Here is a 27777-nt window from a genome sequence, read left to right on the forward strand (position 1 = left end):
GTCACCACCTACTTGGATCTTGGAATACCATACAAAAACATATTATGTTTGTCTACTGGGAATATGGTTCTGAGAATTTAAAATTCATTTGCTTTTATAGCAATCAGAAGACACAGTATAGCTTTTCAAATACCTTTATGGTTTTTACATCTCTTCTTTTATAGTAATATAAAATATGCTGCTGGTTTTGTGTGCTTTTTTGTAATGAAAGATATCGGATAATGAAGGATCTATGAACAAAAAGCACTTTATTGCTTCCAATGACAAACTTCTCTGCCTTTAAAAAGAGGGAGACAGACACACAGAGTGATGTGAACCTTTGTCCTATTTTGTCATAGGTGGTATTTATTCTTTTCATAATTATTTTATATTTAGATATCAGTATGATTTGTTACTACACTGGGGGTAGAAAACAAAGAAATATTGCCATTTATTCACCATAACATAGGCCTAGTGCAACATCACTACCATTCCTTTGGCAAAATTCTGTAAGTTTAGTTTGTGCAGTTTTTACAGACCGGCCTTGCATTCAGGAGGATGGAGTTGCTAATCCCCATCCAGGTGACCTGGTTTAGGTTTTCCTGATATCCCTAAATTACTTTAAGCAAATGCTGGAATATTTTCTGCTGTAAGACCATGGATGTCTACAAGTCGCATTCTTGTCAAGCAAGACCTATAAGTATGTAAATGCATGTATATCTGAATTATGTTTTTTGTTTGTCAGCCATAATGTTGTGAAATCTACAGTATCATTGTAAAAGTGATTGGCTGTGAACAAATGTAAATGCATGCATATTTGAATTGTGTCATTTTTTCTTCAACCATAACACCATGAAATGTCCAATAGACTTGCAAAAGTGGCTGATTGATGAACAAAACTACCAGTACTACTACTACCACCAACACTGTTGTGGAATAACTGAAACTGTGGAGCAGAGTTAATAGAACTGGGAAAAAGAGTTGGAGTGACAGGGGAGGGGGGAGGAGATAGAGAGAGAGAGAGAGAGAGAGAGAGAGCAGACCTCAAGTTTTTAAAAGGAATAACTACTTTTTTCAGGGTGCAAAATAATTTAACTAGACATGAAGAGGGCAGGGGGGGGGGGGGGGGGGGGTGTTCAGCGGTGATCAGCAAGAATGAGTATAATGGAGAGAGAAATTACAGGAAGTAACAGATCAAAATACAAAAGAAGTTATTCCTTTCAAATAATTTGAGCATGTTTTCCCCACTGTGTGTACTCCGTTTTAATAGCTGTCTCCTACTTGACTATTACTCCAGTAGCTCAAGAGCCAAAGTGTTTTGTCTTTTTTTGTACTTACCTGTTCTACAGGAGCAATAGTTTTGTTTATTTGTGAGCTAAATAATGTGTATTTTTGATGACTTGTGGTATTGTTAATTATAAGGAGCACTATAAGTCTTAAAAAAGCCATCAATAGACATCTGTTCATCTGTAATTTATCGAGTAACACAACTAAAAAGTCAACACAAACAAATTAATGTCTTTCCTGTGATTTAGATCAGACACTTGAACTAACTGCTCATATTTAAGACAATTGTGTGTGTGTGTGTGTGTGTGTGTGTGTGTGTGTGTGTGTGTGTGTGTGTGAGAGAGAGAGAGAGAGAGAGAGAGAGAGAGAGAGGAGAGGGAGGGGCGAGCAGGAGTGAATGAGTTTGGGGAATGGTTGTTGCATCATTCACAAGTACAGTAATTTACTTTCACTCTGTTTTCAGATGGAATGTAATTGTCAGTAAAAGATTTCTGTTATGCTGTATAACTGAATTTGAAATAACAGAGAAGGGCAGATAAGTTTTGTATTTAAGAGTAAGTTAACCATTGTGTGTATAAAGTCCCTGGAACTCGAAAGTAAAGCCTGTAGAAACAAAGATTTTCCTCACAATTAGAATTAGTGATGATTACAATATATAGTGAGTGACCTGGTGTTTTAATGTGATTTATTAGTGGTCAGTATTCTACAAAAATTTAATAAAGATGAAAATTTTTCTTGATGTGAAGGATGAATAAAACAGAGATGCTAATCTTTTTAGCAGGAATGGGGGACAACAAACTTGACCTTTGAGGAAGATCCTGAACCATTTGGAAAAGTGCGTGATCAGAACATAATGGCAATGTGTAGAGAAATGGGAATCTCAGTAATTTCCATAGCTTCACACACACTGTACAGTCTTGATACGTGAGTAAATTTTGTGATTCATTAATTTAGTTGTCAGAGTTGTTTCAGTTATTATATTTTGTTCTTTGGTGCTACTGATTTTTCTGTCACTATGCGTAATATTTGTGATTATTGTTGAAACTTTTAAGATAAACTGACAAAATTTCTCTTAAAATTAGATTTTTTCACAGTAATGGTCTTTTTGGTAATTGTATAAGACAATCATTTGTAGCCTTCTAAGCAAAAGTAGAAACACTTTGATTATTATTAACAGTAGCTAAGTGTTATTTTATGCATGTTTGTCTATTTATTTATATATTTATTGTCCTCTGAATCAATACTGTGCATGACATGCACATGGTGATGCATAAACATACATTTGATGTTGGACATTATGATAATTGCTGGCATGAAGTAATATGCCGAAAGTTTACACAAACATGAGCGTACATACATATTTTCTGAGAAGTTATGAACACACAAATTTATGAATACACAAATTACATACTCAGTTACACATTTGTATTTTAGTGTTTTATTCCTCTCACACATATACACAACAGTACCTGGTTGAATATTCTTTCTGCACTTAATTTGCTTAGTAGCAGATGATATAGATGCAAGATTTTGGCACATACTTGCATTAATGTTTTACTCTTGACAAAATTCTTTGCTGCAATTTGTTTATGTTTCTTTCCACCCATGTGGAGCAGAAATTCACTTGCACTGTAGAAACAATGATCAAGTAGGAATGATTTTAATTTTTTATTAAATTCAGTCAGGGCCTTACTGTTTTTTTTTTATTTCTGATGGCAGACTATTGTATATTTTAATGCAGTGAAGAAATATTTGTATATCTATGAAAGCACATAACAGGAGAGCAGAGAAATGAAAAACAGATGCTGAAAGTATGATTGTCCCTTCAAAAGCCCAATCCAAGTGATCATTCCAGCAAATGAAAACAGTTTTTCAGACAAGTACTAAATTCCATTTAACACTTCCTTCCTTTCTGTTTCTGCTCAGTTTGCCTTCCATACTGGTACTGACCTTACATGTCTTCCTACTACCTTGTGCTTCTCATTGCTTTCATACACGTTATCTATTTTCCACTGTTCTCAATTACCTCACAGTGCACCAGCTTGTCTTCTTAAGACTACATTCTTTTCATTGTTTTGCATACTGTATTTCAATGTGCTAATGGAATTTATGACGTACAAAAGTGATAGACTGATTCTTGTGTAATAAGAGTAGTTAAATATTTGCTTCAGAACTTCAGAGAAACTTACAAAATGTAGATGATAAAATGAAGTTATCACCAGTTTGACAACATCTGCAGAAATTAACTTACCATCTCTACCTTGGCAAAATCTGTAGAAATTATTACCACTAATATGACTCTGCATTAATTTACTGGTCTCTCTCAGCTTCTAACATACCTCTTCCTTCCATGCATTCCTTATCTATAATTTGATTCACTTAAGTAATGTAAGGAGTAAAGGTAAGCAACTCACTGTGTAGTTCAGGCACTTGGTAGTCGATAGAGTCATAAGCAAGACTGAAAATGTTGCTAAGCTTTTGGATGACGTCCTTCTTCAGAACTAACTGGTACCAAAAACACACACACACTCGCACACACAGACCTCTGTGGCTACATTGTTCCAGCTGTGTTCATTGTTGCAACACTGCAATTTACATTTTGCTATCGCTTTACTCCACTGTTCTGCCACTTAGATCTTTACCCCTTGCGTCTTTCTTAAGAAAATAACAGATCTTCCTCCTCACCTAGAATGGTGCCCCTATTCTTATTACCCCCTGTCTAATCTTCTCTTATAATCTTCTCCCCCCACCCCCTTTTCAGTTCTGTTTTCACTTTACTTTTCTCTATAAATCTTCTTACAACTAAAATGTTACAGGGGATATTACAGTCTGTATATCATCTTGTATATAATCTTATACATGTACCTCTATGCTCCTCAAGCCAACTTACAGGGTGTGATGGAGAATACATCCACTACCACTATTATTTTCCCCTTCCCTGTTCCATTTCTGGGAAGAACAACTTTCTACAAGCTCCACATCAGTTCTAGTTTTTCTTATGTTCTAGCTGCCATCAGTTCTGAAGCACCATCACTTTTCTCCTGCTCCCAGGATTGCCCACTTTTGGGATCATTTCAAATTCTGGTTTATCACCTTACCAGAAACATTGTGTTAAAGTAAAATCCCTTTTTTGCACTTGTAGATTGATGTAATATATGTTTTTACAGGATCATTGAAAAAAATGGAGGGAAAGCACCTTTAACTTACCACCAGTTTCAAAATATAGTGGCTTCCATGGACTCACCACCTCCAGCTGAACCCAGTATCACACCAGCATGTGTGAAAGATAAATTTACCCCTATTTCTGATGACCATGATGAACGATTTGGTGTTCCTACCTTAGAGGAATTAGGTAACATTGTTATTAAAGTTTTAATTGTTACAGTAAATTGGCTAAGTACCTTAAATGTGTTTTTTTCTTTACTCTGCAGAATTGGCATGCAAGTTGTAATGAAGGCACTGCACATTGGATATATACATAATCTTTTACGTGTGTGTGTGTGTGTGTGTGTGTGTGTGTGTGTGTGTGTATGCATGGAAAGGGGTGTTAGCTCCAGTATTTCTTCTTCCCATTGTCTCAACTTAGTCATCCCTAACTGATAAGAAAGAGACTTATCTTATCGATCTTCTCGTATGTTGAATGCCAGTAAAACTTTTTTTGTTTAGACCTCTTTTACATTTCTAGTTAAGAATATGATAGAATATGTGTGTGGTGTTTTTAATGTTCAAACATGTATTTGAGGCCTTTGCATTTTTCAAGTGTTAGTTTGTTCTTTGTGTTGGAATGTTTGGATCATGATGCATGAATGGTTTGCTAGATTTTCAGTCATGTAAAACTGTTGCTATCCCTATTAATGAACTATTCATTATGAAAGCAAGGATTGAATATTAACAACATATGCAACAAAGAAGAGCACTGCAGAGAGATAACTTGGACATTACTGACTGGCACACAAATTAAAAACATTATTGAACCAATACCAGAGAAAGAAAGTTGCTACTCACCATATAGCAGAGACGCTGAGTCGCGACGGGCACAACAAAAAGATTCACACAATTGTAGCTTTCAGCCATAAAGGCCTTTGTCAGCAGCAGACACTCACACACACACGCACACACACACACACACACACACACACACACACACACACACACACACACACACACACTCATGCAAACGCAACTTGCACACACGTCTGCACTCAGAGAGCTGAAACCACACTGCGAGCAGCAGCACCAGTGCATGATGGGAGTGGCGACTGGGTAGGGGTAAGGAGGTGGCTGGGGCGGGAAGGGGGAGGGACAGTTTGGTGGGAGTAGCGGACAGTGAAGTGTTGCAGTTTAGATGGAGGGCAGGAGAGAATGTGTGGAGGGGGGAAGTGGTAAGTAGCGGAAAGGAGAGAAATAAAAAGAAATTAAAAGATGGTGTGGCGGTGAAATGACGGCTGTGTAGTGTTGGAATGGGAACAGGGAGGGGGCTGGATGGGTAAGGACAGTGACTAATGAAGGTTGAGGCCAGGAGGGTTACGGGAATGTAGGATGTATTGCAGGGAAAGTTCACACCCGTGCAATTCAGAAAAGCTGCTGTTGGTGGGAAGGATCCATATGGCACAGGCTGTGAAGCAGTCATTGAGATGAGGGATATCATGTTCCAAACATAATATCCCTCATCTCAATGTTCCAAACATGATATCCCTCATCTCAATGACTGCTTCACAGCCTGTGCCATATGGATCCTTCCAACCAACACCAGCTTTTCTGAAATGCACAGGTGGGAACTTTCCCTGCAATACATCCTACATTCCCGTAACCCTCCTGGCCTCAACCTTCATTAGTCACTGTCCTTACCCATCCAGCCCCCTCCCTGTTCCCATTCCAACACTACACAGCCGTCATTTCACCGCCACACCATCTTTTAATTTCTTTTTATTTCTCTCCTTTCCGCTACTTACCACTTCCCCCCTCCGCACATTCACTCCTGCCCTCCATCTAAACTGCAACACTTCACTGTCCGCTACTCCCACCATACTATCCCTCCCCCTCCCCGCCCAAGCCACCTCCTTACCCCTACCCAGTCGCCACTCCCATCATGCACTGGTGCTGCTGCTCGCAGTGTGGTTTCAGCTCTCTGAGTGCAGACGTGTGTGCAAGTTGCGTTTGCATGAGTGTGTGTGTGCATGTGTGTATGTGTGTCCACTGCTGACAAAGGTCTGTATGCCAAAAGCTACACTTGTGTGAATCTTTTTGTTGTGCCTATCGCGGCTCAGCATCTCCGCTATATGGTGAGTAGCAAATTTCCTTCTGTGGTATTGTCACATTTCATCCTGGATTTTCCATTGTTTGACATTATTGAACCAGATTTTTAAAAAGTAACTGAGTCATTAAAAAAAAAAAAAGAAATGAAACAAGAAAGAAGAGGATTAGGATGCGTAGACATTACTGAAACCTATTCAGATGCTAGTCAGAAGGTAATTGGAAATGTTTGGCTGTAACAAGGACTAGCTGCTGAGATTAAGATTCCAGACTAATGCCTTTAATGGACTACAGATACTTTCAAGATGTGAAGTAAAACAATTACATTGTTGTGCACAATCTTTCTACGACTGACCTAGTCAGGTTTATCAGGTACTGCAAGTGTGGTATTAGGATTTAATACTTCTGTTCATTGCATGAAAAGTAGCAATATTCACTGTAAACAAATTTATGTTGCTACAAATGTTGATAACTGTTGTATGAAAATGATAAGCTATAAGCAGAAGCTTTTTAATGAAACTAATTGAGACAGAAGCAACCATTTTTTAACAGTTTGTTATGTGCACAACTAATTTATGGGAGTTTAACAACAGTTAATTATTAATGCCATCTTTAAAAACAATTTGTCTTCGATAGTGTATAAGCTGGTCCATTTCACACCTATGAAGATTCTCTTTCATGAAGTGATGTATGGAACATGAAGTATGGACAAATGAATGAATGAATTAATTAATTAACCATGCTCAGTACCTCAGTTTCTACGAGAGTGCTTGGAGTTGAGCAGTAGGAAATTCTAAAGCAATTGCTCTCATTGTGTGATGAAGACAACTAAATCAGCTATCAAAATATTGTGGAATCAACTGGAATCTTCAACATGGCTAGACAAGCAAATATACAGGATAACTTTTGAATGTGTTAAGGAAAATTTAATTCTATATAAAAACAAAGATGAGGTGACTTACCGAACAAAAGCGCTGGCAGGTCGATAGACACACAAACAAACACAAACACACACACAAAATTCAAGCTTTCGCAACAAACTGTTGCCTCATCAGGAAAGAGGTAAGGAGAGGGGAAGACGAAAGGAAGTGGGTTTTAAAGGAGAGGGTAAGGAGTCATTCCAATCCCGGGAGCGGAAAGACTTACCTTAGGGGGAAAAAAGGACAGGTATACACTCGCACACACGCACATATCCATCCACACATACAGACACAAGCAGACATATTTTATTTAATTCCATACAGATAACGCTGAAAGGAATTGAAAAATTATATACCGCAGTTCACACACACTAACATTTACATTTGTTGTTTTTCTGTAGCTTGAAAGCAACAAGTTGGATCAATGGAAAACTAAATATTTTGTTTCTAAAATGAGCATAATATAAAGAGTTCGTGAAACTCATTCATGTAAATGAACCACATTGGTTGCATGATACAAGAAAACTTTCAGTAATGATCCAAGTGAAAGAGTGTCACAACTGTGGAAACTTTTATTACTGCATGACACAGCCAGAAGAACTACTTTCTGAGTGCCATGAATGAATGTGGCATACTTTTCCTTATGTGTATTTGTTACATATTGTCAACTCATCCAAGAAGTGTCCTACACAGCTGCTTGTTACAGTAACATCACCCTGGTGCCTGATGTGACCACAGGCAGTTTCTGAAGGTTGTTCCTATAAACAAAAAGCTTTGATATTAATTATTGGCTAAACAATAGGACAAACAGAAACTGGAAGAGGAATATTTTTTTGCAAATTAAGTGCACTTCTACAAGTGACACTCCTGTATGCATCAAAAAGTCACCCTGGAAAGGAATATCAACAATATTATGAAAAGGATAGATTGCTACTCACCCTAAAGATGACATGTTAAGTTGCAGATAGTCACAACAAAAAGCCTGTTAGACACTGAGCTTTCGACCAAAGCCTTCTCCGGAAAGCAAACCACAAGTAAGCACATCGCATGCCTGCATAACCACTACCTCTGGCCACTCGGGGCGGATCTGTCTGAAGCGGCCAGAGACATCAGTCATATCTGCATGAGGTGTGCTTGTTTGTGTGAATGTGTATGTGTTTCCCTTTCTGAAGAAGGCTTTGGATGAAAGCTCAATGTGTAACAGTCTTTTGGGTGTACCTGTCTGCAGCTCAGTGTGTCATCATTATGGTGAGTAGCAGTCGATCCTTTTCACAATATTGTTAAAAAGTCACCCCGTATATTTTCTAGAGTAAGCATTGTCGAAAGAATTTAAGATGTTGTAGACCTGTTTCTGAGGATTTTGTAGTAGCTTCGGGCTATTGCATGGGACTCTATGAAGTGAATCATGGCAGTGAATATGGAGACGCACTTACCTTGAGGAATGGTACCTACAAGTATGGATGGAGATGTGCAAGTAAGTAGTTCTGGGTCATGAGACCCCAAATGGTGGAAGTGTCACTGTTTCCTTGCCCGTGACTCCATTCTGCTTCTCTCTTTATAGTGTCAAGACAAAGTGAAGAGCTCCCTTGCCTGGCCTCTAGATTTGAGGAGTGAGCTGGTAGGAGTAGAAGACCATTAGTCTGTTAAAAGGGGTGGCACGCCCCCCCCCCCCCCCCCCACTTTTCCTCCTTTTTATACCTGGGATAATCCTTCCTTCCTAAGGGATGGATTAGGATGGAATAACAATGACTACACCTGTTCAGTACTATGGTTTACAAGTGATGAGTGTGCAGAAATCTTGACTCAGCTGTGGGTAAGTGTGACCAACTGGGAATTTAGTTCCACAGATTTTTCAGCAACATAGTGCCACATGGGAGTTTTATCGCTGCTGACTGACAGTTAAAGGTGTTCTTTATTTGAGGGTCATTCCCCATTTGTGGTTATATTTTTTCAAAATGTTTTCTAGATTTGGTGTACAGAGCAGTTTGTGGATAACCCTATGTTTTCCATCACCAGTTTATCGTAGCCTTGGTACATCTTGGGACTGCTGGGAAACCATAGAAAAAGAGGGAGAGGGCAGTATTTCAACATGGAATTTCTTGCTTATTGATTTGATGTATTACTCTTTTTTGTTTTATTTATTCTTATTCGCTTTTTTGTTGGGAGGTTGGTAGAGGAAACATTAATGATTCCATTAGAAGTTAGTATTCATGCAATATAATGGATGTTAATTAGTCACTTTGAGCATTAAATTTGTTGTGCATTGTGGGAAAATTATTCCATGCAGATATCACACATCATTTTTAGAAAACTTACAAAATCTCCTATGATACAAAGTGGTGTTACCGTACTCATTTAAATGCAAGAACTGTTTTTGTTTCCCAGTTGGAAACTTGAAGGTACAATGTAAATTTTATATTTATTATAATAATTTAGTGGAGATGTTGAGTTACAGGCAGGCACAACAAAAACAAGTGAACTTTTGGCCAAAAAGGCCTTCTTGTAAAGAAGACAAAATGCGTATATGTGTGTGTGTGTGTGTGAATGTTTTGTCTATTTTAGAAGAATTACTTTTGGACAAAAGATCACATGTTTGGCAGTCTTTTTGTTGCACCTGTCTGTGACTCAATATCTCACCAAGCAGGGTAGCGCAGTGGTTAGCACATTGGACTTGATTTTGGGAGGACAGTAGTTCAAACCTGCATCCAGCCATCCTGATTTAGGTTTTCCATGATTTCCCTAAATCACTTAAGGCAATTTCCAGGATGGTTCCTTCAAAAGGGCACAGCTGCTTTCCTTCTCCATCCTTCCCTAATCTGAGCTTGTGCTCCATCTCTTATGGCCTCATTGTCAATGGCACATTAAACACTAATCTCCTTCTCCTCTTTCCTTTCTCCTCAACATCTCCACTATATGGTGAGCAACAATCTGTCCTTTTCATAATATCATCAGTAATCCATCCTGGATTTTATATTGTTTGTCGTAATAATGTATTTTACACTATTAATTATTTCTTTTTTTCTATATTAGGTTTTGATACTGATGGCTTGATGCCTCCTGTGTGGCAGGGAGGAGAATCTGAGGCACTTGCGAGGCTGGAAAGGCACCTCGAAAGAAAGGCATGGGTGGCATCCTTTGGAAGACCTAGAATGACATCACAGTCATTGCTTGCCAGTCAAACAGGTCTCAGTCCATATTTAAGATTTGGCTGTTTGTCTACGAGGCTTTTCTATTACCAGCTTACTGATCTTTACAAAAAGGTAAGCACATAGTGGTACTTCCAATTTCTACAGTTATTATTTGTTGTTTCGTAGACATTGGTTATAGCTTCTGAGTAGGGCTTTTTTATTCTAATTGCTTAATCAGGGCTCTGTTGACAGTGTTTTTGACATATTATATATGATTTGAACTGAGAAATTGTTTTAACCATTAGCTAACTGACATATTAGCTGATAGTTAAATGTGAACTCAGAGTCAAATGCAAAATACTTTTTATAACAATTGTGCAAAAAATTGGATAGTTATTTCAGTGTGCATTCTTTCATAACTTTTTTAAATATTTTCTCACAGATGTTATTGTTTATTCAATGTGTTCCAGATAAAAAAGGCATGCCCGCCTCTTTCTTTACATGGACAGCTGTTATGGCGGGAATTTTTTTACTGTGCAGCAACAAAAAATCCATATTTTGATAAAATGTATGGAAACCCAATATGTGTACAAATTCCATGGGACAGGAATCCAGAAGCACTTGCCAAGTGGGCCACAGTAAGCATTGTTTTACTATTTATTTGCCTTTCTGTACATTTGTAAATCTACATTGGACTTTCTTTCCAAATGTGTGGTACCATACCTTCTTTAGATTAATATGTCATCATATTTATCATCTGCAAATTTGAGCCCATTTGTGAATGACTTTGTACCCTGAAAGTACCTACAATATGCTGTGCTTATAGATCTTATGAGGGGTCTTAGTAGGGAGTAAAATCATAAATTTCCTGTGGCTTATAGGTGAAAAAGCATGGCTAAGCAGAATGCAGAATATATTGAGTGAGATCAAGATTACAAGAAGCCTGGCTAAATGATTAAAAGTACTAATTATCTCATGGACAATAAGATGGGTTACCATGTTTTTTCTGCACTGGCAAACTTCACGAATGACTAAACCTATGGGTAACCTCACAAGGATATGGTCAGACGTGTCATGTCAACCTATTCAATTTCTTTCCCACTGTTAACTACATTGCAAAATTGCTCTCTACAAAATTTCAGCTGCCAAATGAACTGTAAGTTATCAATAGTAATTATGAAGTAAGACACTTTTTGCATTGTTTCCACACTTGAAACTGCCTGGTGTACAACCCTGAATTTTCTCACTGCACAATGCAGCATTCATTTGCATCTGCTTTCTTTGGTTTTTGAGCCAAGTGCTGAAACTCTACCTAAAGGTGATCAAAACATAATGTAATATTTACAAAGAAAAAAAAACTTACCTTTTATCAATAAAATGTTTTTTCTTCCAAATTGGTAATGAGCATACACAACTTCAGAGCACTTCTTATATCACTGCTGAATGGGTTGCTGGAAATAAACAGTTCACTTGTTGTTCTACAAACAATATTTGATATGTCTTGGGTGTAGACAATCTTTAAAATGCCAGCCAAGTAAAATACAAATTCATGAAAGCACAAGTCTACCATTCAATAACCATTAAGAGTACAGATGTTACAAAAACCTTTAAAAATAAAAACACATATCATACAAAATGTCTTCATACAAAGTATAGCATCACATTTGTATGCCCTCACCATCAGCTGCTCAACTAATGACGAGTCACTGTTACAAAGGATAACTATCAAAACATGCCAGAAGAGGGCCTGGTTGTATGATAGCAGTGGTGTTAAAAGCATTCATAGAGATAAGTGAGCAAATTGATACCAAAACAGTACTTGAAAATTATAAAGAAAATATGGATGGAGACCTAAATGTAAAATTAAATGCAATAATTCAAATTGTACCTATAAAAATACAATTATACAAGGGATATCGGGAAAGTAGTGTTACAAGATTTTTCAAATGTACACAAATGCATATATTTCAATGAAACATATTGGAGCAGTAGCATAGGTATTACATCATCTTTTCACATAATCACCATTCATGCTTTTTGCCAACTGCAGGATGAGCTTCTTATTTCCTGCTTTGTAAATATCTCCCACCAACTCTATTTTGATTTGCACCTCCTCATTGTGGGAAAAGTATTTTCCACCCACATATTCCTTCAATTTAGGAAATAAATGATAGTTGCTAGGTGTAAGTTAGGTGCAAGACCAGGACTGTGATTGGAGTGGTTTAAAAGATTTCAATGAAATGAAATCAGCAACTCTTTGTGTATGGCTCTGCAGAGTTTCTTAAAGGTCTCACCGTATCATGCAGAGTTGACTGTTTCACCTCTTGGGAAGAATTTGACATGCAGAACCCCTTTTCTGTCCCATAGAATGGTAGCCATTACTTTTTGAACTGATTGCTGACTTCTGAAGTTTTTTTTGTTGAAGGGGATTGAGTGTAGCACCACTGCTTTGATTGCTGCTTGTTCTCTGAGATATGTTAGTGAACTCATGTTTCTTCCCACATCACTATGGAGCTGAGAAAAGTCTCGTTGTCACTTGCAAAATGACCAAGAAACTCTCATGCATATCCTAGACTTTGTTGACTTTGCGTTCTGCAGTAAGCATGTTCGGAACTCATCGTTCACAGAGCTCATGATATTCTAGTCGATCAATCACGACTCCATGAAAAACGGTTCAAGAAACTTCAGGACACAGTTCATGCAGGTCATCAGTGATCATGTGGTGATCAAAACAAATATGCTTTTCACATTTTGCACCCGTTCATTATTCACCATGGTCGGGCATCTACTTCTCTCTTCATCATGAATTTCTGTTCTTCCAGGAAAGTGAAATGCTGTACCCATTTGGTCACATGTTGCCATGACATAATACCCTCCCCACTCACTGACACAAAATTGTGATGAATCACCGTGGCACTCATGCACTTCGCATTCAAGTAGCATATTACAGAACACATTTAGCATTTGGTGGGACTCATTTTTAACCATCACCACAGTGAGAATCAGAATGCTCTTGATGACCCTTATCATACATTCATTTCAGTGTACTCTACCATACACAACAGTGGCACCAACTATGAAAAATTCAGTTCCCTGGTAGAGCAAAGGGCCTTGTAACCTTACTTTCTGGTTATCCGTAATAAATTGTATATTTCATTTGATGGGCAGTGGGGAAGGGGATGAAAGGAGAACAGGAGGGGGAAGGCAGGAGCATCATAGTGGAAGTCATAAGGGTAAGGACCAATAACATAAAAAAAAGTGCATACTCATGAGAGGGTATGAGGAGAAGGGGACATATCAGGGATGGGGAGAAGCATCTTTATTAAAATTAATGTAGCCACTGCACCAATATAAACAATGAAATATCAAGTAATTTAGGAATTTACAAGCAATACATGGATTACAAATGTCATTAAACATCATTGCACCATTGAAGCAAAATATAATACACAAACTAAAAAGTATTTATAAATTTGTTTACAAATTTTGATAGTTACTGTTTATAATGGCTACAAACAAATACTCATCATACGTTGTTGCACCTGCTCTATAGCTATCTGTATCGCAGAGGCACACAAGTCATCCCACGTCGTCATTGTTCATGGTTTGTGGGGACAGCGTATATAACAATAAGTATTAATATCCATTGTAAGAGAATATGCAGGAACTTCTGATGTTTCTTAACAAAACATCTCTGATCACAATCATGAATCCTGAAGCTGATGAAATACATTCACATCTCCCAGACCATAATACAAAATACAAAATATCTTCCTGTTAAAAGAAGTGTCCTATAGTGAAATACAATTTACAGCAACCTGCCTGACTACATAAAACTGGAGAAAAATGAAATCCTTTTTAAAAACAGTCTAAAGTTATTTCTGCTGAACTACAGTTTTTAATTTGTAATTGACTGCCCTGTCAGATGAAATGGAAATTCATGATGTAGAATTCTGGTAGGCCTACTTTGTATCGTGCTTGTGTGTGTGTGTGTGTGTGTGTGTGTGTGTGTATTCAGATCAAAGTGAAGAAATGCTTAACGACTATGACCATCATTATCTTATTTATGTGCTCTTTCACTGTAGGCTACAGTGCTTCTTCTGTATCTAATAAGATTGCTTATATTCTATCCAGGATGACACATTATTGGAAAAACTGCAAGCAAAAATATTTTGTCATGTGCTACAAAATAATATTGCAAAATAAGTTAACATCACATCATTGTTACACTTTTGTGAAATAATTATTACTTAATATTTCAGGGCCAAACAGGTTATCCGTGGATTGATGCTATAATGATCCAGTTGCGTGAAGAAGGTTGGATACATTATTTAGCTAGGCATGCTGTGGCGTGTTTCCTTACACGAGGAGATTTGTGGATTTCATGGGAAGAAGGCATGAAGGTATGTATTTCAAAACAATAATTGTTATAACTGATGTTCAGTTCAGTGAGAAAAAGAGGACATAAAAATTGGATTTATAGAGGAAAAATGGTTTAGAATGTGAGATAAACCTCACGTTTTCTCTGAATTTCTTAATGAATTACTTAATAGGTCAGTGCTGTTTCATTCATGTAATATCTATTGGTCATTAAATTCAATAAATTCTTCCCACCAACAGATGAGAACACAGGGACAAAAAAGGCACCACTGAAAGCAGTTTCATTGGAATTATGTGACAGGCATTGCATATTTCACCAGTAGACATCAGTTTTGCCAAATCAATTGTAAAAGACATCACAAAAATCATTAGGTTACTCAAAAGGAGTCTTTCTTCTGGCTATGATAGTATTTCAGTTGTTGTTGTGGTCTTCAGTCCTGAGACTGGTTTGATGCAGCTCTCCATGCTACTGTATCCTGTGCAAGCTTCTTCACCTCCCAATACGTACTGCAGCCTACATCCTTCTGAATCTGTTTAGTGTATTCATCTCTTGGTCTCCCTCTACGAATTTTACCCTCCACGCTGCCCTCCAATACTAAATTGGTGATCCCTTGATGCCTCAGAGCATGTCCAACCAACCGATCCCTTCTTCTTGTCAAGTTGTGCCACAAACTCCTCTTCTCCCCTATCCTATTCAATACCTCCTCATTAGTTATGTGATCTACCCATTTAATCTTCAGCATTCTTTAGTAGCACCACATTTCAAAAGCTTCTATTCTCTTCTTGTCCAAACTATTTATCGTCCATGTTTCACTTCCATACATGGCTACACTCCATACAAATACTTTCAGAAACGACTTCCTGACACTTAAATCTATACTCGATGTTAATAAATTTCTCTTCTTCAGAAACGCTTTCCGTGCCATTGCCAGTCTACATTTTATATCCTCTCTACTTCGACCATCATCAGTTATTTTGCTCCCCAAATAGCAAAACTCCTTTACTACTTTAAGTGTCTCATTTCCTAATCTAATTCCCTCAGCATCACCCGACTTAATTTGACTACATTCCATTATCCTCGTTTTGCTTTTGTTGATGTTCATCTTATATCCTCCTTTCAAGACACTGTCCATTCCGTTCAACTGCTCTTCCAAGTCCTTTGCTGTCTCTGACAGAATTACAATGTCATCGGCGAACCTTAAAGTTTTTATTTCTTCTCCATGGATTTTAATACCTACTCCGAATTTTTCTTTTGTTTCCTTTACTGCTTGCTCAATATACAGATTGGATAACATCGGGGAGAGACTACAGCCCTGTCTCACTCCCTTCCCAACCGCTGCTTCCCTTTCATGTCTCTCGACTCTTATAACTGCCATCTGGTTTCTGACAAATTGTAAATAGCCTTTCGCTCCCTGTAGTTTACCCCTGCCACCTTCAGAATTTGAAAGAGAGTGTTCTAGTCAACATTGTCAAAAGCTTTCTCCAAGCCTACAAATGCTAGAAACATAGGTTTGCCTTTTCTTAATCTAGCTTCTAAGATAAGTCGTAGGGTCAGTATTGCCTCACGTATTCCCATATTTCTACGGAATCCAAACTGATCTTCCCTGAGGTCGGCTTCTACCAGTTTTTCCATTCGTCTGTAAAGAATTCACGTTAGTATTTTGCAGCTGTGACTTATTAAACTGATAGTTCAGTAATTTTCACATCTGTCAATGCCTGCTTTCTTTGGGATTGGAATTATTATATTCTTCTTGAAGTCTGAGGGTATATCGCCTGTCTCATACATTTTGCTCACCAGATGGTAGAGTTTTGTCAGGACTGGGTCTCCCAAGGCTGTCAGTAGTTCTAATGGAAGGTTGGCTACTCCTGGGGCCTTGTTTCGACTTAGGTCTTTCAGTGCTCTATCAAATTCTTCACCCAGTATCATATCTCCCATTTCATCTTCATCTACCTCCTCTTCCATTTCCATAATATTGTCCTCAAGTACATCGCCCTTGTATAGTCCCTCTATATACTCCTTCCACCTTTCTGATTTCCCTTCTTTGCTTAGAACTGGATTTCCATCTGAGCTCTTGATATTAATACAAGTGGTTCTCTTTTCTCCAAAGGTCTATTTAATTTTCCTGTAGGCAGTATCTATCTTACCCCTAGTGAGATAAGCCTCTACATCCTTACATTTGTCCTCTAGCCATCCCTGCTTAGCCATTTTGCACTTCCTGTCGATCTCATTTTTGAGACGTTTGTATTCCTTTTTGCCTGCTTCATTTACTGCATTTTTATATTTTCTCCTTTCATCAATTAAATTCAGTATTTCTTCTGTCGCCCAAGGATTTCTACTAGCCCTCGTCTTTTTACCTACTTGATCCTCTGCTGCCTTCACTACTTCGTCCCTCAAAGCTACCCATTCTTCTTCTACTGTATTTCTTTCCCCCATTCTTGTCAATAATTCCCTTATGCTCTTCCTGAAACTCTGTACAACCTCTGGTTTAGTCGGTTTATCCAGGTCCCATCTCCTTAAATTCCCACCTTTTTGCAGTTTCTTCAGTTTTAATCTACAGCTCATAACCAATAGATTGTGGTCAGAGTCCACATCTGCCCCTGGAAATGTTTCACAATTTAAAACCTGGTTCCTAAATCTCTGTCTTACCATTATATAATCTATCTGAAACCTGGCAGTATCTCCAGGCTTCTTCCATGTATACAACCTCCTTTTATGATTCTTGAACTGAGAGTTAGCTATAAGTTGTGCTCTGTGCAAAATTCTATCAGGCGGCTTCTTCTTTCATTTCTTCCCCCCAATCCATATTCACCTACTACGTTTCCTTCTCTTCCTTTTCCTACTATGAATCCAGTGACCCATGACAATTAAATTTTCACCTCCTTTCACTGTCTGAATAATTCCTTTTATTGCATCATACATTTCTTCAATTTTTTTGTCATCTGCAGAGCTAGTTGGCATATAGACTTGTACTAGTGTCATAGGCATGGGCTTCATTTCTATCTTGGCCACAGTAATGTTGTTTGTAGTAGCTTACCCGAACTCCCATTTTTTTATTCATTATTAAACCAACTCCTGCATTACACCTATTTGATTTTGTATTTATAACCCTGTATTCACCTGACCAAAAGTCTTGTTCCTCCTGCGACCGAACTTCGCTAGTTCCCACTGTATCTAACTTTAACCTATCCATTTCCCTTTTTAAATTTTCTAACCTACCTGCCCGATTAAGGGATCTGACATTCCACACTCCGATCCGTAGAACGCCAGTTTTCTTTCTTCTGATAACGATGTCCTCCTGAGTAGTCCCCACCCGGAGATCCGAATGGGGGACTATTTTACCTCCGGAATATTTTACCCAAGAGGACGCCATCATCATTTATCCATACAGTAAAGCTGCATGCTTCAGTTAAAGAATTAAAATATTGTGCTAACTTGGTTGTGCCACCCTTGAGTTCTGCTTTGAAACTAGTTGATGAATTGATGTACCTTTCCTGAAACTCTGGACAGAATCATATCTTAACAAGGGAAAATGAAGCTTCACATTAACATATGGTACCACCACTGTAACCTTTGGTGCTTGGTCCACTCCTGTTCTTGCCATATGTAAATGACTTATCTGGGATATCAGAGGATTCTGAAAAAAATATTTTGTTTGTTGAAGGCACATATTATTCAATTAAAAAATAAATAAATAAATAAATTTACTGGTTCAAGAAATAAACATCAATAGGCATACACTAGATGAGGCTCCATATGTGAAGTTCCTAAGCCTATAAATATATGATATCTCTCATAGCTGCGACATATGTAACGTTCTTGTCTTTATTTTTCTTGTCAAGAATTCTTTATTATCAGTTAGGTGCACACAATAGCATTTTTTCTGTGTTGCCATCTCATTTTCATTTGCCTTGAAATAAAAGAAAAGTGGGAGAGGCAGATGTTATTTGTCTTCCCCTAGGAGTTGTGAAACTGAGCAGATGCAAAGAGAGGTGCACCCAAGTTTTTGTATCAGGTTTGGTAAAATAAATGGTGCATCACGAAATAGGTTGATGTGGACTAAGTTATTCACTAAACTAATTAATCATTCTACATTTATGTTTACTGAAAAGAAGAAAGAGAGAATATGGATGCAAAGCAAACACAAGATTTCTTCCACCAGTCACAAAGAAGCAGCAGCAAAAAATTATTTGAGAGCCTGCAGATAGATAATAAACTGAGATGGCACAAACAAAGGGATAAATCAAACAATGGAAAATCCAGGATGGAATGTAACAATACCAGAGAAGGAAAGTTGTTACTCACCATATAGTGGAGATGCTGAGTCACGATAGGCACAATATAAAGAGTCACACAGTTAAAGCTTTCGACCATTAAGGCCTTTGTCAGCATTAGACACAACTACACACACACACACACACACACATAAATGCAACTTGCACACACATCTGCAGTCTCAGAGAGCTGAGACCACAAAGGGATAAGTTAGCTAAAATTCTGAGTCCTGCCTGCTGTGCACTTAGAAATCCCTGTCATTGCATTGATCTAAAAACAGAATTGCTAGTCCAATTTGCATTGTTCCACTCATTAATGACTGAAACCTTATCTTCTGGGGCAATTTGGTAAACTCTTAAAAATACTGTATTCATTCTATGGTAATGTACAGTAATAAGAGTGAATTTAAGTTGAACTGTTGCCATTCACAACCACAACACTAAGAGTAAAATAATTTGTGTAGACTATGCACCCATATTTACTGTTCACAACAGAATTTTATGTTTTAGTACAAGTCTAAACAGGTTGCAATCAGATGTCAGGGATAAAATTGAAAATTGCCATATATTAAAGTAACAAGATAAATGATTACATTATTAGTGTGCTTCCTTCTAAAATTTATCAGAATATCAAAACACAAGGAAGTAATTATAATTTAACTCTAATGCTGGCATTAAACAGATCTTGACATATCCAGTATACTGACAGCTGATAGTGTTCTTTGTAAGGGTACAGAAATGCTGTTTTAAATATTCAATTAAAAAAAGCAGATAGGTAATATAAGAAGAGGAACAGTGAGTTTTTTACTTCAAAGTAGCTCTTACACCTCTAAAATAATCTAGAATTAATTCCCATAGTTAGAAAATCTAGCACTAATCGTAATTTATTGATTGCATACTTTACAACAGTAGTCTGCAGAAGTTGCTGCTGTCTGTTAAGGTATAGCTTGACTCCTCCACATCTTAAACAACACTTCACTTTGGATCTGCAGAATGAAGAGTAAATCTAAATATATCAATTCTTGCATAAAATATGCACCCTGCATTTTGTTTTTCTGATGTTTTCAACTTTCTCATAATCTCCTCACTATGATTTATGGAATATACAACATATTTACTGTCATCAAGACACATTTTTCTATGGTCAGTAATATCCACATTCTCTTGTTGGAAGCATTTAATGCATTACAGAATTATCTTATTGTACAGGTGTTTGATGAACTACTGCTTGATGCTGACTGGTCTGTTAATGCTGGAATGTGGATGTGGCTGTCTTGCTCATCCTTCTTTCAGCAGTTCTTCCATTGTTATTGTCCTGTCCGGTTTGGTCGCAAGGCAGATCCAAATGGGGACTTCATAAGGTATTGAAATATTATGATTATGACATAGCATATCTTCGTATATTTGTTGTTAAAGTTGCATATAGTCTGTGTTTAAATGAATGTTGAATCATCTCGTAAAATCAATTTTTTTTTCATGTTGCAAACAGGAAGTACCTGCCCATTTTGAAGAACTTTCCAACACGGTATATCCATGAACCTTGGAAAGCCCCTGAATCAGTACAGATAACAGCGAAGTGCATCATTGGGAAGGAGTTTCCTTTGCCTGTAGTGGACCACCAATACGCAAGTCGAATAAACATAGAACGAATGAAGCAAGTGTATCAACAGTTAAGCAAATATCGAGGTCCAGGTGAGCTGTAATACCAGTTATAGACTGTGAACTAACTTTTAAATTTGGATCAGTATTTTACATAATGTTGTGCTTGAGAAATGTGTAGCTCGGTTTAGTACTAGCTCCCACCACCCTAGCTGTCTGCATTTTTCCATGATATTATTATAAGTACAATATAGTGATGTATTCATTAGAAATCTGTAGATTTGTCTTTGAGTACAGGAAGGCCAGTTCAGTTAGTAAGATAGTGTAAGATAGTTATACCTTATATTTATAGTGCTGTATTTTCATAATTGTGTAGGAAATGGGAGAAAATTAACTTCTTTTTGTACATACTATCTCAAGTGTAGTCATATGTTGTATTTGAAATGTTTTGAGGTAAACGATGATCATCTTAACTCAAGGTGACAGGGGGAAGGCTGTTGTCATCATTGGTGAACAAGTGATTTACAGTCTGTGCAAAAAGTGTTGTTTGTCACAGCTAAAATACACATAATATTGAAGATATGCATATAAAGTGATCAGTTGTTGAATTGAATCAGTGTCAATGAGCTGAACAACTCTATGAGAAATTTAGACAGTATGAAACATAAAGTGTTAGAGTGAAACACAGATAAGTGACTGAAGATTACACATACACTAGTATGAGAGTCTCGATCAAGTATTGTACTGTAGCATAGGAAACCAGCTTCTGTCTTGTTTTTCTCAGCCTCTTCCTGCTCCTCCCTAGCTGGCATCCATTATGTACCATACAACTATGACAAGGGAGAAGCAAAACTCAAGTTTTTTTAAAGAAATCCAGAACTGTGTTAGATCAGAGAAAATCATAGAAAGAACAATAATTTTCTTCATGTCTGTACCACAGCCATATATTTGTTGAAGGTTGTAGTTGTGGTTTCACCTCAGCTGTTGTTTATGTGTATTCACTTTATTTAATTTTGCATTATTGGCCAATTTGGCCTTACAGGTCATTCTTAAGTGCTGTAGGTGCCAACATGTCATAATATATCTTATTATTTGGCAGTGGATATGGCAGTTCTGAAAGTGAGCACATATGTGCAAGCATTAAACCTAAAAGAGAAATTGACCAATCATGCAAAATTAAATAAATTAAATACATGTAAACAACAGCTGATACTACGACCTTCATAGAAATAACTTTCTGAGACAGTAAATTCCTGTGGGCTTTGAACTGTTGTTTTGTTGCTTCATTAACCTGCCATTCTTCTCTTGAGACCAGCATTTGCTGCATGTTATGGGCTGTTTGTTACTCTCATAGGGTGGTTTGATTAAGCTATCATCAGTAATCTATTTAGTGCAAGCCTCTACATCTCTCTGTCACCACTGCTGTAGTAGCCACCAGAAAGATCGCGGGAGGCACAAATCAGCACGGCGTGTCACGGACGGTAGTTGCCGCAAGTAGAGTCCCGTCCACCAGAGGGCACGCGAGAATTCGGACGTGACCTCTGCCGGCGTAACAACAACAACAACAACTCAGGCAGCACGGACCGTGCCCAGTCAGTTAACATCGAGCATGCATAGGACACAGTCCCGGTCTACGCTAAGTGAAGTGCGACGTAAACGTGAACAGTGTTACTACACAATTGGCGACGAGTAGGGTCGTTCTTTCGCGTATTGCGTCGTTGTTCTGGTTTCGCAGCTTCTCCATGGCATGGAGGATTTAGTGCGGGTTTTGGTTGAGCAGCAGACGGAGCTCATGGCCACCATGAAACAAGTGCTTCCGGCGTTGCTCTCCACACCGTCTGCTCCAGCGCCATTCCCTCCCCCCTTTCCCCCGTATGACAAGACGGCGGAGGATTGGGACGCATATGAACATCGCCTTTGGCAGCATTTCCAGGTGTTTCATGTTGCCGATGCGGAGGTATGTCGTGCTCTCTTCTTGCCTTGGATATCTCCCTCGCTGTATCAAGTTTTGCGGCAGCTAGCGCCATTGCAGGAACCCTCGTCCTTGTCTTTTGACACATTGTGTTCATTGCTGTCTTCATATTATCGCCACTGCACGCATGTTGTGGCGGCTAGGGTCGAGTTCTATCAATGCAAGAAACAGCCCCATCAGTCTTACCAGGCGTGGGCCGCTACCCTGCACGGTCTTAGTCGCAAGTGTCATTTTGTCACGGAGCAGTCGCGAGAGTCGTATGCCCACGTTATGGTACGTGACGTCATTGTTCGTTCGGCCCCTGATAGGGAGGTCCGGCAACGGGCCCGGCAGTTAGAAGACCCTTCCCTTGAGGAAGTCCTGTCCATTGCTCAATCGTATGAAGTCTCTCACGCCACAGGTCAACAGCTGGAAGCGTGGTGCGACGTCGCGGCAGTTCAGGGCGGCGTGGCCGCGTCCACTGTGTCCGGGGTGGACGACGTGCGAGCGGTACAATCCGGCCGTTAAGGCCGCTCCCGCACAGCGCGTAAACGAAATTCCGGCCGCCGGCCCCCGTTGCCATCCTGTGCGTCGTGCTATATACATCATGATCGGTCAGAGTGCCCCCAGCGTTCGGCCGTTTGTCGCAAATGTAATAAAAAAGGACACATTGCTAAAGTTTGCCGCTCAGCCTCAAAAGAGTCGAAGGAAGGAGGTACAGAGGACATGGACGTTGACATTCAGGAAGTTTCATGGGGCCAGGCTCCCGACGCATCGGCACGCAAACTCTTTATCGAGGTGTTGGTTCTGTCGCGCCGGTTACAACTGCAAGTAGATACGGGCGCGGCAGTTTCGTTGTTGAATGCCCAAACTTATTCCGACCTTGGATCGCCCCCGTTGGCGCCAGTTTATCGGCGTCTACACGGTTATGGTAAACAGTTCATTCCCCTACTGGGTCAATGCACTACCGACGTGACTTACAAATCAGTCACTCGGCCTATTACTTTTATTGTTGTCAGTGATGCGAGCTCCACTAACCTTTTTGGCCTGGATGCCTTTCAAGCTTTCGGTTTTTCTATTGCTGACACCATACAGTTGGTCTCCGAAGACGTTCCCTATCAATCATTGGAATCTTTGATCTCAGACTTTCCCGATATCTTTGAGGAGGGCCTGGGGCGTGTTTCAGATTTTGAAGCTCACTTAACGTTGAAGGCGTCGGCTCGCCCGCATTTTCTACGCGTGACGCAGGTCCCCTTGGCTCTCCGCCCTCAGGTAAAGGAAGAGCTAGACCGGCTGACAGCCCTAGGGGTTGTTCTTCCCATTTCTTCTAATGAGTGGGCTTCGCCTCTCATTATTGTAAGGAAGCCCTTGGGAAAATTACGTCTTTGTGGCGATTTCAAGGCCACCATTATTTCCCAATTGGTGGTGGACACCTATCCTTTGCCTCGTGCTGATGAATTGTTCTCCGCCATGGCGGGAGGCCAATATTTTTCGAAAATCGATCTTTCGGAGGCTTATCATCAGATACCACTTGATGAGGACTCCAAACGGCTGGCGGTCGTCAACACCCTGTTTGGCCTTTACCAATACCAGTGGTTGGCCTTCGGAATATCCAGTGCCCCGGCGATATTCCAGCGTTATCTTGAGCACGTCATGTCGACAATCCCTCATTGTATTAATTACCTGGATGACATAATTGTCACAGGCTGCAGCACGAAGGAACACTTGCACAACCTTCGCACCCTCTTTCTCAAATTCAGGTCTGTGGGCTTGCGTTGCAACCTGCATAAGTCAAACTTCTTCCAACTGTCCATTGAGTATGTGGGCTACACCATCTCTCGGCACGGCATCCAGCCACTAGGAAGTTTGGTCCAAGGTATCGTCGACCTTCCTCGGCCCGCTTCGCTGAAAGAGTTACAAGCTTTTTTAGGCAAGATAGCCTATTACTACCGGTCCATTCCCAGGGCTTCCACCGTAGCCCGCCCCCTGTACTGCCTTCTGCGCAAGGGTGTTCCTTTTGATTGGTCGCCTGCATGCGAGCGAGTGTTCACCTCGTTGAAGGGCCTCCTCACATCAGCGCCTTGTTTGGCTACTTTTGTCCCCCATCAGCCATTGGTCGTGGCTACCGATGCTTCGCAGTATGGGGTGGGGGCGGTCCTGGCCCATCGCAACGCAGATGGTTCCAAGCAACCACTGGCGTTTGCGTCTAAAACTCTTAGTCCCACACAGGCCCATTACTCCCAGGTGGAAAAAGAGGCTTTGGCCATTGTCTACGCTGTTACCAAGTTTCACCCTTTCTTGTATGGCATGAAGTTTCAGTTAATCACTGACCATAAGCCGTTAATATTGTTATTTGGCCCTGACTCTCAGATTCCGGATAGGGTGGCCCACAGACTTCAGCGCTGGGCCTTGTTCCTCTCTAAGTACCATTATGACATTCATTTTGGCCCTACCGGACAGCATGCCAACGCCGACGCTCTTTCCCGTCTTCCAGTGGACCCGGATCCTACGTTCGATCGAGAGGAGATTATGTGTTTTCATTTGGATGTGGCATCCCGCCAAGCGGTTGACGGCTTCCCGATCACTAGTTCTCGAGTCGCCAGGGAAACGGCAGCTGACCCGGTTCTCCGGCAGGTAGTTCGCCTCATTCAGCAGGGGTGGTCATCCCGCTCTCCAGGCCGGGCCTCATACCCTCTTCGTAATTATTTTGTTCTACGAGACCCTCTTCGTAATTATTTTGTTCTACGAGACCGCCTCTCGGTCTTGGGCAGAGTTCTCCTTCTGGCTACTGATGATACAGCTCCTCGTGTGGTTGTTCCTGCAAGTTTACGATGGGAGGTCCTCACGTTATTACATGCGGGACACTGGGGTGTTTCCCGTACTAAAACCTTGGCTTGCAGGGCAGCATTCTCTTCATGGCCGCCGGCAACCCACGCATGGGAACGTGTTCACATCGATTTTGCGGGCCTGTTTCACAATGGCTTTTGGCTCATTGTCATTGATGCTTATTCCCGATTCCCATATGTGGTTCGCTGCTACTCAACCACTTCAGAAGTTGCAATCCAGGCACTAGCAAAAATCTTTTCTGTGGAAGGTCTGCCAATCACCCTGGTCTCGGACAATGGACTGCAGTTTGTTTCGCAGACCTTCCAGGATTTTTGTAGGTGCTTCGGTATTCGGCACGTTTGCTCTCCCCCCTTCCATCCCCAATCGAATGGGGAAGCCGAGCGCATGGTGCACACATTTAAGACGCAGATGAAAAAGTATGTGCACAACTTTCCTGCGGAGGAGGTGTTGACGTTTTTCCTGACGGCATACCAGACCACACCAATGGGAGACCGCAGCCCTGCAGAGCTCCTCCATGGGCGCCAACCTAGGACTCTGCTGCACCTCCTCTGGCCTGGTCCTCGCCAGTCTTCGCAAAACGGAGTACCTGGCTTTCCACTGGGTATGCCGGTCTGGGCACGTGGGTTTGGTCGCAGTCCATGTTGGATACCGGCAGTGGTCTTGCGCAGGAATGGCCGCCGGCTCTATACCTTGCAGGCGGGGGACCGGGTGGTACGTCGTCACCAAAATCAGCTACGTCCACGTTTGGGCACCCACCCTCCAACCTCTCGGACACCGGCTTCCCCATTGCCGGCACCCGTGTTGGTTTCCCAGGGGATGTTACCGCCTCTCCCCGCTGTGACTCTGCCGCACTGCAATGGTTCTCAGACTTGGCAGCCTCCAGTAGCTCCAGCCCAGTATCGCCATCGTGCGAGATGCCCCAGCGAGAACGGCCCCCCTCGCAGGCCCGGTTTCTCAGGAGGCTGGTTCACCTGTGGTCGTCCCTTCCCCATCGCCACCGCCACTGGGTCTTGTCTCTCCCGAGGTGGAACGGGATCCGGAGTTCGACAGCTTGTCGCCCGTTCTGTCCCGGACTCCGGTGGTGGGACGACGGGGGCCTCTTCGTGTGGGTCACTTCCAGCCGTATTCGAAGGTTCCGGCTCGAGGGTTGGCAGATCCCCTCGACTCCGGCCTTCCAATGGATGTGGAAGTCATCGCTCCTGCCCGAAGCTCCACCTTCCAACGCAGTGGTTCACAGTGGCTTCACCCCCCCGAAGGAGGAGGAGTGCAGTAGCCACCAGAAAGATCGCAGGAGGCGCACATTGGTACGGCGCATCACGGACGGTAGTTGCTGCAAGTAGAGTCCCATCCACCAGAGGGCATGCAAGAATTCGGACGCGACCTCTGCCAGCGTGACAACAACAACAACAACTCAGGCAGCACGGGCCATGCCCAGTCAGTTAACATCAGGCATGCATAGGACACAGTCCCGGTCTACGTTAAGTGAAGTGCGACGTAAACGTGAACAGTGTTACTACAACTGCAACCTATATCCATTTCAAACTGATTACTATTGTGAAGCCTTGATATCTATCGGGGATGTTGTCCACTTACCCATTCAGATGCTTCCAGTGATTTTATCTGCTCTGACTACTGCAGGGCACACAGATGACAGATGATCTTAATTTAATGATGAAGTTCAACAAGCTGTTTTCAGATACATCACAGTGAGTCTTTTTGTACTTATGTATTTGAGAATTACTTTTGAAAAGTATTCAGCTTGGTATATAAAACACAAAATTTGAGAGACAACAGATTTGTTCCAATGACTTTCCAATTTTTTATCATCCTCATAAAGATACTATTTGTCCAACTGTGCAGAATAAGCATCTATCTCACTTTTAACATCACCACTTGATATGAATCTGCATTCATTTGATCATTCCTGAACAGTTCAAGTACACAGGAAGCCAAATTTAGATCATAAAGTACATCATCATGGATTTTTATTGCAACCTCATTGGTCATACTGGTTTTTGTACATCCTGACAGCTTTTTGTCTTTTAGGTAAGGCCACACATTCAGTTCTGCACTGTCCAAAAACTGAAAGAAAGAGAATCACTTGATATTGGCTCTAACTCCCTTTTTTATGTGCATTGGGGAAAAAAATCCTTAAAACAAA

General features: G+C 40.4%; 1 protein-coding gene across 7 annotated transcripts in view; it reads left to right on the forward strand.

Annotated features, from left to right (window-relative positions):
* Nucleotides 1-27777, forward strand: part of LOC124776369 (cryptochrome-1-like) — a 177124-nt gene that overhangs the window by 96281 nt on the left and 53066 nt on the right. For 6 of the 7 annotated variants that reach the window (XR_007015612.1, XM_047251323.1, XM_047251325.1 and 3 more), the window contains exons 3-9: nt 2045-2190; nt 4434-4618; nt 10470-10699; nt 11038-11205; nt 14830-14970; nt 20429-20580; nt 20709-20911. Coding sequence is in view for 6 of the 7 variants with exons in the window: in XM_047251323.1 (XP_047107279.1) it covers nt 2045-2190; nt 4434-4618; nt 10470-10699; nt 11038-11205; nt 14830-14970; nt 20429-20580; nt 20709-20911 (1225 nt within the window). In the remaining variant the exon portion in view is untranslated. The remainder of the gene's footprint in view (nt 1-2044; nt 2191-4433; nt 4619-10469; nt 10700-11037; nt 11206-14829; nt 14971-20428; nt 20581-20708; nt 20912-27777) is intronic. The other variant, XM_047251324.1, reaches the window with a different exon arrangement.

Source organism: Schistocerca piceifrons, chromosome 2, assembly GCF_021461385.2.
Source record: "Schistocerca piceifrons isolate TAMUIC-IGC-003096 chromosome 2, iqSchPice1.1, whole genome shotgun sequence".
NCBI classification, from domain to species: Eukaryota; Metazoa; Arthropoda; class Insecta; order Orthoptera; family Acrididae; genus Schistocerca; species Schistocerca piceifrons.